Genomic DNA, 12,381 nt, shown 5'->3' with positions numbered 1-12,381 from the left:
ATACCATAACATCTGGCTTTTACATGGGTGCTAGGGGGCTGAGATCAGGTTCTTGTGTTTGCAAAGCACTCACTTTACCCCCTGAGCCATCTTCCCACTCCAATACAAGCATTTGAGTCTTATAAAAAGCTACTTATAAAAGGCTACATAACTAGGTGCTGTTTTAGAAGAAGGAGGAATGTTTAATTAATAAGTCCTTATATTAACCATGTATTGAGATAATATTTTAGAAAACTTGAGTTAAAAATATATTGTGATATATTTCATTTATCTTTATTTAAGGTAAATATGTATCTTACTTTATATTATACCAAATCGCTTTGTACTAGACAATAAACAAACAGATAATCACCACAGAGATGTATCTCACATCCACAGTAGCTCACGGGGTAGGAATTTTGTGGATTTTATTCACTCCTATGGCGCCAGTGCTCAGCATATCAGCTCTTAATAAATATTAGCTGAATAAATGAACTCAAAGTTACAAAAGAGGGTCATAGCTTGTGTGGGTGTGAGTTTTCTTCATGACACCTGTATCACGACAGGACAGTTGAGCGAGCTTTGGCAAGGCCAGAGCTAAGGAGAGGGCAACAAGGAGCTCCCACAACTAAACTGACAGGTTGGCCTCAGGCTTGGCTAAAGCTGCACAGGTCCCTGTGGGAGTCAACCAGGTAGCTTTGCTCTCCGTCAAAACTGGCTATGTAAACATGAAGCTACATAAGCTCTAGGACGTTAAAGTAATAGTTTCTGTTCAGCCAAAAGAATAGAACACCCTCAGGATGTGAACTGGGTTTTTTTGTTTGTTTGTTTTGTTTTGTTTTGTTCTTCAGATAAAATGAACTGACATTGCAAAGCCCTCGCTTTAACTCTGGTCATCTTTCTGATGAGTCAGTCAGCTTAGAAATGCAGCATTGTTCTCTCAGGAGTAAAGAGTGGGAGAGATGACCTAGTGTCCATTACAGAATCAGAGCTGAACTCTTAAAGCCCAGAGAATGGTTACTGGCGCCTAACCTGTATGTCCGAAGGGGATGTCTAGGCTACAAGACGCGGCCTGACCATGGGCTGTGCACTAGCAGAGACTGCAGCCCTTCTGTCTGGCTGCCCACTGAATTACTATGCTCTCACAAGCTCCATGGTAGCTGCTGAAGGAGAGATCCTTCTGGATGTTAAGACCCTTCTCGGGCCTGTCAGGCACAGTGAGATCTACAAGCTCAGAGTCCAATCCTTCCATCTGCTCATGCAGTTTTGGGGGTGGCACTGGTAGAACGGCATGACCTGTCCTCTGCATCGCTCCAGGACAGCTGAGGGATGAGCTAGCAGCTGCATTGGTTCCCTTGAGCTTCTGACAGACGTCAGTGACTATCCTAACAGAGTGGTTTGATTTATTTCTCTGAGCCTTCTGCATTGACCAAATTCTGGATACTTTGACACCTAGAACTTTGCTGATCGCTTCCTTCAGGGCTAATTCCTTGAAGTAGTGCACCCCCTGCCTTCAGAGTCTGCTGTTCACGTGCAAATTAGCCGGTCATTCGGTCACCTCTTTTTCGTCTATCCTAATGACCCTAGGGCCAGGCATGAGACCACGAGACCAGCCCTATCACCAAGCCCCCTAGAACTGTTTAAAAGACTTCCCAGAAGGCACCCCACACCTTCCTGGGAAGCTACAATCCAGTCACTCGCCCATACCTTCCCCTCATGGCCTTCTAACCATCCCTGGTACTCTCCTACACAGCCTGCATGTGTGGTGTGCCATATTCTTTTGCTAACTGTGAGGTGTAAACTGTCTTTTCTACAAGCACCGTCTCCTGATGAGTTTGTCTCATTATACGCCTTGAATAATAAAGCCTACATTTTCAAATAATGTGCCTTTCCCCATCTGGAAAACAGCCCGCCACACCTCCCAAACAGAAGTTGGGTATGGAAATAAGTAAAATGCATAGAAAGCATCCAGCCTGGAGCTTTGTATACAGTACTACTGAACAAATAGTTTTGGCTCTCCACAGGGCATGAGTTATTATTTGAGACAAGATAACTCATATAAACATTGCAGTATTCTGAGATCACTGTTAGAACATTTGAGTGCTTAGTTTATGCTTTTCCCAACTCTTTTTGGTTGCAGAACCCAACTGTAAAAGATCTTATAGGATTTGGCCTTCAAGTAGCCAAAGGCATGAAATATCTTGCCAGCAAAAAGTTTGTCCACAGAGACTTAGCTGCAAGAAACTGCATGTGAGTATGCAAATAATCTCCTCCGTTAGGAAAGTACAAATGAAGTGTTTGTTTCTCACTACTCCAGGCTAGTAAGAATGGTTCCCCTTTTCTCTTGGAAGCAAGAAGTCGGGTTTCCTTGACTATTTTCAGCGGAAGTGTAAGCTCCTGGGGTGTAGGTGGGGCTTTTAGTTTTATCAAACAAAGCATTTAAAAGCTTGCTCCCCAGGGGATCTTGGACAGCTGCTGTGGACTCCCCGCTTTCCTTGGCCCTTCCCACCAGCACTCTCCAGGGTTGTGGTTTCACACTGTATTAGTGATTGGGAGAGAGAATTTGATCTTCAGCATTTGACAGTGGAACAGGAAAGCCAGGTCCAGCAATCCCGGTGCAGTGTAACTCCCGACAGCAGATTTGAAATCAGCCTGCAGAAGCGCTACCAAAAATGGTATTTGGAAATGAATATACAAAGAACTTTTATTTGGGTCTGGCTGCCTGGCTGTGTGTAACAACAACAGTCAACAGTTTATAATTGAATCCCTGCGTTTCCCTGGTAGAGCGCTGATTCATGGCTTGGGGCATGTGTGAATGAAAGAGCTATGCTATTAATTTTCTACCTAGGTTTTGCTCAGGATAACATCATAAAAGTCCATGAAATGAAGGATTTACAGGCTTAGCAGAAAATGTTTGTCTTGCTATTGTTGTTTTGTTTCTGTAACTTGAGGAGTTTCTTCGGTGCTTTGCCTTCTGTTGTTCTACCTCACTGAGGGCATATATATGAGTTTTATGTGCTGGCTAGCCTATTTTAAAACAAAAATGAGTAAAATGCAGTTCCATAGCCTGCTCGACCCATGGACCATAGTGCGAGTAAGACCGATGATGTAGGTGACTGTCTTGGGGAGGCCTGGTACCCTGTTTATTTTGCAACCAAGGACAAGAAGGTGGAATCCAGCTTTACCTTTTCTCCAAACCTACACTGCAGCAAAATGTCATGCCACTCATAATGGCTCCCTTCAGCCCGTGGAATTTGAAATGTAAATGTCAAGCATTTTTATTCAGGAATTCCACTGTAGTTTTAGCTTTAGTCAATAGGCCAGAGGAAATTATGGATCTCTAATACTGAAGCCACTTTTTAAAAATCTATAGACATTCAGCGCTGTTGTAAATTATTCTACTTCGGTCAGTAATGATTTTTCTCCTGTAGGTTGGATGAAAAATTCACTGTCAAGGTTGCTGACTTCGGTCTTGCCAGAGACATGTATGATAAAGAATACTATAGTGTCCACAACAAAACGGGCGCGAAGTTGCCGGTAAAGTGGATGGCTCTGGAGAGTCTGCAGACACAGAAGTTCACCACCAAGTCAGACGTGGTAACGTAGTCATCAGTCCTAAATTTCTCTTTCGTTACTTTCATTCCTATAGTTGTATGGTAACTTTTTTTTTTTTTTATAATTAAGAACCGCTAATTGTGGGATATTTTCATGTGTAAAACTGGAGTTGATTGTCCAGTAGGTACCAAACTATATTCAGAAATTCTCTTTGTTTATTCAAAAATATTTGTAGACTGAAACACCATACCAAGCTATATGCCCCAGGTCCCACTAACCTCTTAGAGGACCCCTCTCCAAACACCATTACACACAGAAATCCAGGCTAGTGATGTTTTTATGAGCATCCAAAAGAAGTTATTTGAAAGAATCTACACACTAAAGTGAAAGGGAAGTCGGAGAGCCTGAAGACACAGAAGGAGCTACTACCATGGAAGCCAGAGGAAGAAAAAAATGTCAAAGGGCATGGGGGTGGGAGGAGCAGCAAGTCCACTGCTTCTCACTGGTTCAACGAGCCTTGGCCTTGGCCTCTCACAACTTGAATGATTTGAGAGTCTGGAGCATGCTCAGAGCGTCAGTGCTGCCTGAAACCCCAAGTGCACTGTTCTACTCATGTGCAGCAAGTCAGGACAAGTGTGATGTTTAGGTAGAGAAACATTTGATGTTTTACCCTGAAGGATACAACCACAAATCTGTTCTGTCAGCACATAAGACATCCTGGAAATGCTTCTGGAGGATGTAGCCTTCAAAAGAGGATGCTGGCAGCTGCAGAAAGATGACGTGGGACAGGGACTGGGGGTCCTAGTGAGAAGCCACCTCACCCCCTTGCCAGTCAGAGGAGAGGGGTGGACTCTAGGAATAAGTGGGAGAAGTGGAACATGTCTAATTCCTGATCCGGTGAGGGAGAGGCATTGGCAGTAGTGGGAAGAGACTAACAGCTTGTTTTCACTAAGTTATGTCACAAGCCCTGGCAGTGAAAAGAGGCTTCTGGGTATGTGAGAGTCAACAAAATAGAAGGGAGGGAGGCAGGGAGGGGAGGAGGGAGGGAGGGAAAAGAGAAGAGAAAAGAAAAGAAGGATGTCATAGCAGATGGTAGACCTTAATGCCTGAGATTTGGACAAATGAAATACAAGAAACACATGTTAGGGAGGCTGAAACAAAGGCTGCAGGTGAATCCATAATGTGAGAGCTTACCTAACCTCAGAGCACAGACAGTTCATTCAGACCCGACCGCCAGTGTGCCTCCACGAGAGAGAACCAGTGTTGACAAGTCAATAGCAAGGAGACAAGATGAAAGACCCCCGTTTTAAAAAATAGACAAAACATATGAATGGGCATTGTATCAAATACATATGTGAATCATTAGCCAGTGAACAGGAGAAGGAAAAAAACATGCCCACACAAAGATTCGCATGTACGTGATTGCAGTGGTATTATTCATAATTGCTCCAAATCAGGAACATCCCTATATTCATCACCTGGAAAATGGAGACGTTGAATGTGATATACCTTGCGCTGTGGAGATACCTCGGCCAGGAAAGTGATTGCTGTGCAGGCATAGAACCAGAGTGTAGCCCCTCTCACTGACATAAAAGCCGGGCAAGGCAGTACACACCTGCAGTTCCACCCCTGGGGTGGCAGAGACAGAGACGATACTTGGGGCTTACTCTCCATCTCGCCTGCTCAAAGTGGGGTCCTCCTGGTTCAGTTAAAGTCCCTGTCTCCAAAAACTGCAGGTGACAGGGCTGGGAGAGACAGCTCAGCCAGCTAAGTGTGTTTTCTGCTCTTCCAGCGTTTATGTAGCTGCCAAGAATCTTCTATAAATCCAGTTTCAGGGGACCCAACACCCTCTCCTGGCCTCTGTGGGCATCAAGCACAGGGTACGCACATGTGCAGGCGAAATACCCATACATTCAAAATAAAAATAAGGTGGACAGTAATTAAGGAAGATACCCAACATGTACCTTGACTGCTGGCCTCTACACAAATGTGTGGGTGCATGCCCGCGCGCGCACACACACACACACACACACACACACACACACACACACACACACTAATAGAGAGTGATATGCCTGTGCGATGCAAAGCCATTTGGCAGTGTACAGGAAGGACTGATGTGTTCTGCAGTGCAAATAAAGCTCCCCAAATTATTCCAAGTGAAGGAAAGCAGACTCAAATGATATAATGTTCAGCGATTCCATTTGTAAGAAGTGTTTAGAAGGCGGTAGAACTGTAAACAAGCCATCAGCAGTTGCCTGTGGCTACGAATGGCAGAGGGGACTGATTACAGATGGGCGTGAGGGAACCTAACCCTGAACGACAATGGTACCTATAGCCTAGCTGAATTTTTCCAGTGGCCTTGATTATAGACAATCAGGTAATTCTATAATCTGTAAAGCAGACACCAGCAAGAAAAGGCCTATCCCAAGAACCACAAAAACTCAATCAAACTTTTAAAAGGAACTGCAGAGTGTCAGTGCAGTTTCTCTCCGTCTTACTGAAGGACGCTGTACTGTGATAGGTAAGCCACGTACAATGCTGCTTTAACAAACAGTCGCTAATTGCGTGGAATAATTTGTGTAAAGTTTCATTTCAAAGGCAGCATCTAGTCTTTTGAATGTTGACATGGAACATTTCCAAAAGCATATGGTAAACTGAAAATACATGGAGTCCTACAGGCAAAAACTTGCCTATGAATGTGTAGCTTCTCTTTTTAGCCCATGCCCAGGTGGAATGTGGCCATGCCAAATACTCTCAGGTGTATTCAGATCAGACAGAAATCACATCCCGTGAAATTCCCTCATGCCCAGACAGCACCCTACAGGGGCGCTCACCTCCCACAGACTTTTCACTCAAGTTTGCACTCCTACTTGTTTGGTCCAGCCGGCCTTACTCAGACTCCATTCTGCCTCGTTTCTCAGAAGCTATCATCCACAATAATGACTGAGCAGGAAAAAAAAAAAAAACTTTCCTTTTTGTTTTCCTCCAGATCCTGGCCACACTTCCACTTTTGGGTTTAAGGGTTCAACTATATTGATGCCTCATAGAAGTGAAATGATAAAAACATTTGTCCTTGTTTCACTTAAAATGACGTCCTCAAGGTTTAGCCATGCTGGCGCATATGATAAGGCTCCCTTCTTTTCTCTGAGTGACATGTGTATATAGTGTGTATATAAGCCTCGTTTGCCTCATTCATCTATTATTAGACATTTAGGTTTCTTGCCCCTCGTGGCTGTTGTGAATTGTGCTGCAATATGCAAATTGTTTAATCTTTTTAGTTGTGTAGGATATATGCCCAGAGGTGGGGATTTCTAGGCCATCTGGTAGTTCGATTTTCTTTTCTTGTCTTGTCTTTTCTTTCTTTTTTTTTTTTTTTTTAAGTACCATATTCCGTCTGTCCTTCTGAGTGGTGGGCCGTTGTATGCATACACTGTTTAACGTGTTCACTTACCAGCTGAAAGATCCTATTGTTAGGCAGTCGCTTACACGTAATTACAATTGCCAAGACATTTGCTTAAAAGGTTTTGTGTGAATATACTTTAGTTTGATTTTAGATATTTAGGAATAATGCTCCTACACTGTCAAGTTTTTAAGAAAATGCCAAATGGCTGTCTCATTTTTATCTGCCCACTGGTGATTGCTGTGGGATCTGGCCACGCGGCATCCTCACCTGCACTAGGCATTGTGAGATTTGGGGAGGTTGAGTCAATCTAATAAAGCTGTATTTTCTTTTTTAATCTACATTTCTCTAATGACTACTAATGTTGAGCCTATTGTGTGCCTGGAGCCATCTTGTATCCTTTTTTGTGGGATGTCTAATCAGATCTTAACCCCTTTTGTTTTGAGTTGAGTTCTGTATCCTGGATAGAGGTTTATCATCAGACAAGAGGTTTTGTTATAGTCTAGTACAGTGTTTGTCTGGAAGCTGTGTGGCTCTAGTTTTTGTCATATGAGTCCTCCAACTTCTGATGTCATTGCCTAAGGTGTGCGATGCTCAATGTCTGTAGTCTCCATTTTCCTCTGCATTACAGATGCTGCACCTGAGCAGCCTCTTATAACTCTGGCTTCCTTGTCCTTACAACATGTACAAAGTTATTTACACTTCAAGGTCATGATCGTTGTTAACCCATTCTAAGGATTAAATAAAATAACAGTATGGGAAGGAAGTGATGCCTACACATGCCACACTATATGGCAGACACTTTTTTGCCATCAGACTTGGAATATAGGAAAAGCTTACCACCCTTCTCTGTTCTTACCCAGAATTCTCCATTTGGGGATTTGTGAGGCTTTTTTTTTTTTTTTTTTTTTTTTTTCCTTTTTGGACAGGATCTTATTCATGTAGTCCTGGCTGGTCCCAAACTCACAATGTAGCTGAGGATGAGCTTGGACTTCTGACTCCTTGCTTCCACCTCCTGAAAGCTATAGGTACAGGCATGAGACACCATGCCTGGTTTTATGTATGCTGGGAGTGGGACCCGCTTCATGCATGCTAGGAAAGCACTCTATCGACTGAGCCACATTCCCAGCTGCCAGATTCTCTTTCTGTGGTCACAGCCTCCAGGCACACAGATCTGTCAGTTCTCCCCAATTTCAGCTTAGCTCATTTTCAACATTTGCAAACCCCCTTGCAGTTTTGTCTTAACCATGCTCCCCGTCACCTAATCCACCGGTTAGATGCGCGACTTTTCCAGTAGTATAAATTCAATAAGAACAAACACATGTTCTTTTTGGAGGGAGAGAAGGGCTTGAGACCGGGTTTCTAGTACTTCAAACTGGCTGCAGACGTGTTGCTCTTCCACCTGAGCGTCCCACGGCTACAACTGTAGATGTGTGCCACCGTCCCCAGCTTCCTGTGGACACTTTTGCTGCCGCATCCCTTCACCCAGAAGTCTGGTGCCGTGCACTCCTGAGACAGTCCTTGTCTGTTCCTTGAGATCCACTTTCCTCTCACTCTTGCCATAATCTCTCTGAGTGCCCTTTGATTTTTTTCACAGCAGCTGTACCTCTTTTCTGTCCTCAATCTATATAACAGCCATGCTCTTATTGCACAATACTGTTAACACTGTTTAATCAGCCCTGGGACCCAGCTAGTAACTTGGGCAGTAACCTGCTTGGACAGGATCAAAGGTCAATAGATACTTGTTTAGTGGACTTAAATTTTAACTCAGATTCCAGTGCTTAGCGTTTATGCCATAACTTGACAGAATAAGATTTACATGAAAACGTTGATAAGAGGCTGAGTTGACAGTGATGTTACCTAGTTCCCTCCTGGGAGGGGATTTGTGTTCTCTCTTTTGATCAAATTATTTAATGATCTTAATGCCTCTGGAATCAGACAGTGTGGCTCGTATTTGTCACCCAGCTCTCTAGAGGCAGAGGTGGGAAGGTTGCTGCCAACTTACAGCCAACCTTGACTACAGGGCGAGCAGTAACCGCCGCCCCTTCCTAAGTAAGAGGGCCAGAGAGTGCTTAAGGGCTAGCAAGGTGGTAGAGATGCTTACACACTGGGCTGATGACCTGTCTGTTCCCCATCCTGATCCCATAGGAGGAGAGCACTGGATCCTGGGAGTTATCCTCTGACCTCTATACACTCACCATAGCATGTGTGCATTTGCACACAAACACATAAAAGTAAATAAGTCACTTGAAAAAGGGGAGGGGAGGCACTTGTACTTGGGCACAGGAGAAAGCCGTTATTGTGATTGCTTCAGTTACCCCTACAACTGGAGGGCTGACCCTGGAGTTCACTAGTTCCCTTCTGTCTCTGGATTCAAAGACATGTATTATTCTCCTTGCTAAATATGTGGTTCTTGACAGCCCTTTCTATATTTGGTCCTAACTTCCTTCTTTTTGGTATAGAATTTTCTTACACACACACACACACACACACACACACACACACACACACACACACACACACACCAGGCTTCCCATAGGCTCTATTGTATGGAAATGGCCTGTAAGTGTTGCTTAGGAAGAACCAATGTTCTGAGTCCTCTGCACGGGGTGACATGCACATGCTGATTCACCTCCCTGTCACTGTTGTCACATGTCCGGGAGTGGGGGAGGTGGGGAGATATGCATGACCTGTGCTAATCTATGTAGGGAGCTTTACATCAAGAAAATGCATATCTGTGAAGTTCAGTAGGTGCAGTAAGACCTAAGAGTCAGGAAGTCTTTAAATGTCTGTGCCAGTGTGCACTCCGATATACTGGGAGATCTTAGCTATTTGCCCAACTCCTCCATGTCTCTGGTCTCCTGATAAAATACTGATACAGCTGTTTCACATTAAGCTGTCACTTTATCATTTTCAGATTTATTGAAATTAGTTTTCGATAGAACAGTGTTGCCTAGCAATTTGATTAGTTATGCTTTTAATACGGATTTTTACTTGCACTGATTTAGAACTTGCCTTTTAACATTAACATTTAGATATGGTTACATTTCTCCCTTTTTGCATGTGTATGTGTGTTTGATGTGTGTACATGTGAGGTGTGTGTGTGTGTGTGTGTGTGTGTGTGTGTGTGTGTAAGTGCACGTGCACGTGCAACTATGCTTGTGGAAGCCAAAACTTGATACTTGGTGTTTTTCTCAGTCTCTCTCCATCATGTTTACTTCGGCAGGGTCTCCTGCTGAGCCTCAGAGATCCCTGTCTCCACCTCCCAAAGGCTGGCATTGTAGACAACTGCCATTCCTGCCATTCCTGTGGGTCTAGAGAGAAGAACTCTCGTCCTTATGATTTCATAGCGAGCACACTGTTCATAGATACACAGTTCCTGCTTCTTTAAATGTGTGTACTTCGGTGCTTTGCCCACATGTGTGCCTGTGTACCACATGTGTGCCTGGTATCCACAGAGGTAGAAAACAACTTGGATCCCTAAAACTGGAGACAGCTCCGCAGCTAAGAGCACTGACTGCTCTTGCAGAGGACCTACATTCTTCTCCCAGCAGCGGTACCAGGAAGCTCACAGGCACCTATCACAGTTCAAGGGATCTGATGTCCTCTGGCCTCCATGCGCATCTGCACTCACATGGTGCTCATAAACTCACACAGGCCCACAAGCATATATAAACAGAATGTTTTAATCTATGTTTTTATTTCTGGGAGCTCACTTTTATCTAGAAAAATCACTGCCCTTTGGCAGGGTGGCACACAGAGGAAGGGAATGCAGGCTATGCTGATGGGCTATGGCCAGGTGGGGGGGGATGAGGGCCCCCCCTTTCAGAGGTCTGTGGGAGGGGAACAGGAGGAAGGGGGAAGGAGGGTGGGCATGGGAAAATAAGAGTGAGGGGGTAACAATCGGAATGTAATGAGAATAAATTATATAATTTTTTAATTAATTAAAAAAAAAAAAAAAGAACCTAATGTGATAAAAGTATTGAAGGTGAAGGTAGGAACATGTTGGTACTTTGACCCTACAAGAAGGAACACAGAAAATGTACTCCACTGAGCACAAATTCTGTCTTAATCATCGCATAGACTTCTCATATTCTTCTAGAAAACTATAATTACTTGTATTCTATACCTAATCTTATTCTGGTTTAAACAGGCCATGAAATCTATAGTTTACCAATTGTCTATAGTGAGATTTTTGCCCTAAGTAGCAATGGTGTTAAGTATTAATCACACGGACCTGCTGAGTTTCCCTGCATAGTTGGTGATTACACTCGCCTCACCTGGCTTCTCCTCTGTCTTGTTTCATCAGTGGTCTTTTGGTGTGCTTCTCTGGGAGCTCATGACGAGAGGAGCCCCTCCTTATCCTGATGTGAACACATTTGATATCACCATCTACTTGTTGCAAGGCAGAAGACTCTTGCAACCAGAATACTGCCCGGACGCCTTGTAAGTAGGATCTCAGAGTGGTCGTCAGTAAGTCTGAATGAAGTTCATGACCTTTGCAGAAGCCCTTACCGTTGTGCCTCTCACAGCATATCTTTCTGAAACAGGTATGAAGTGATGCTAAAATGCTGGCATCCCAAAGCTGAAATGCGCCCGTCCTTTTCCGAACTGGTCTCCAGGATATCTTCAATCTTCTCCACTTTCCTCGGGGAGCATTATGTCCACGTGAACGCTACTTATGTGAACGTAAAATCTGTTGCTCCGTATCCTTCTCTGTTGCCATCCCAAGACAACGTTGATGAGGATGTGAACACATGATGGACAGGAGGCCCACCAGCCCCCTTCCAAGAAACAGTATTGGCCCAAACAACAGTCTATATACCTTCTCCCAACAGTTCTCACTGCCTGGCCTTTGAAAGGTCACCCAACATTTCTGTTGTTATTGTTTTGTTTTTGGGTTTTGGTGTTTGCTTTTGCCAAAACTACACCACTATACCACACTAACTTGCTACTTTCATTCCTGGATTCTGAGGAATTTCTCATCTGACAATGCATCAGGAACAGCAGCATGATCCCCACAGGCTGGGGGCCAATGGCAGCCTGCAGCTATTACAACACTCCTGTCTCATTAGAGTCCACAATCTCAGTTCTGGGTTGAAGTTTTTTTTTTTTTTTTTAATGAGGAAGTGATACAATGAACTTTGACGATTTTCCATAGAAAACTCAGAAGAGGTAGCATCATGCAGGACAGATGTGGTAGCTCCAGCAGGCTGCTTGCTGGAATTCCAGTGTTTTAAAAATATTTTTCTTGTGTTATGGTCATGAACATTTTCCATTTCTGATGCTGTCTACCTGTCAGGAAAACATTCCTTTTTAAACTTTTATATGCACATTCCTTTGGTTGGAGGAATATCCACAGACAATGCACTTATTTCCAAAATAGCATGACATGAGGTGTGTTTATAAATTATCAGGGATTTTATGTACAGAAATAACAATAG

At 43.7% G+C, this 12,381-nt stretch overlaps 1 protein-coding gene across 1 annotated transcript in view; it reads left to right on the top strand.

Annotated features, from left to right (window-relative positions):
* Window positions 1-12,051, top strand: part of Met (MET proto-oncogene, receptor tyrosine kinase) — a 108,466-nt gene extending 96,415 nt beyond the window's left edge. The window contains exons 19-22 of the mRNA XM_051151900.1: window positions 2,120-2,229; window positions 3,411-3,576; window positions 11,247-11,383; window positions 11,488-12,051. Of these exons, the coding sequence (XP_051007857.1) occupies window positions 2,120-2,229; window positions 3,411-3,576; window positions 11,247-11,383; window positions 11,488-11,698 (624 nt within the window). The 3' untranslated portion in view covers window positions 11,699-12,051. The remainder of the gene's footprint in view (window positions 1-2,119; window positions 2,230-3,410; window positions 3,577-11,246; window positions 11,384-11,487) is intronic.
* The last annotated feature ends 330 nt before the right edge of the window (window positions 12,052-12,381 follow it).

The sequence above is a fragment of the Acomys russatus genome, chromosome 10, assembly GCF_903995435.1.
Source record: "Acomys russatus chromosome 10, mAcoRus1.1, whole genome shotgun sequence".
NCBI classification, from domain to species: Eukaryota; Metazoa; Chordata; class Mammalia; order Rodentia; family Muridae; genus Acomys; species Acomys russatus.
This window is presented reverse-complemented; position numbering and strand designations above follow the sequence as displayed.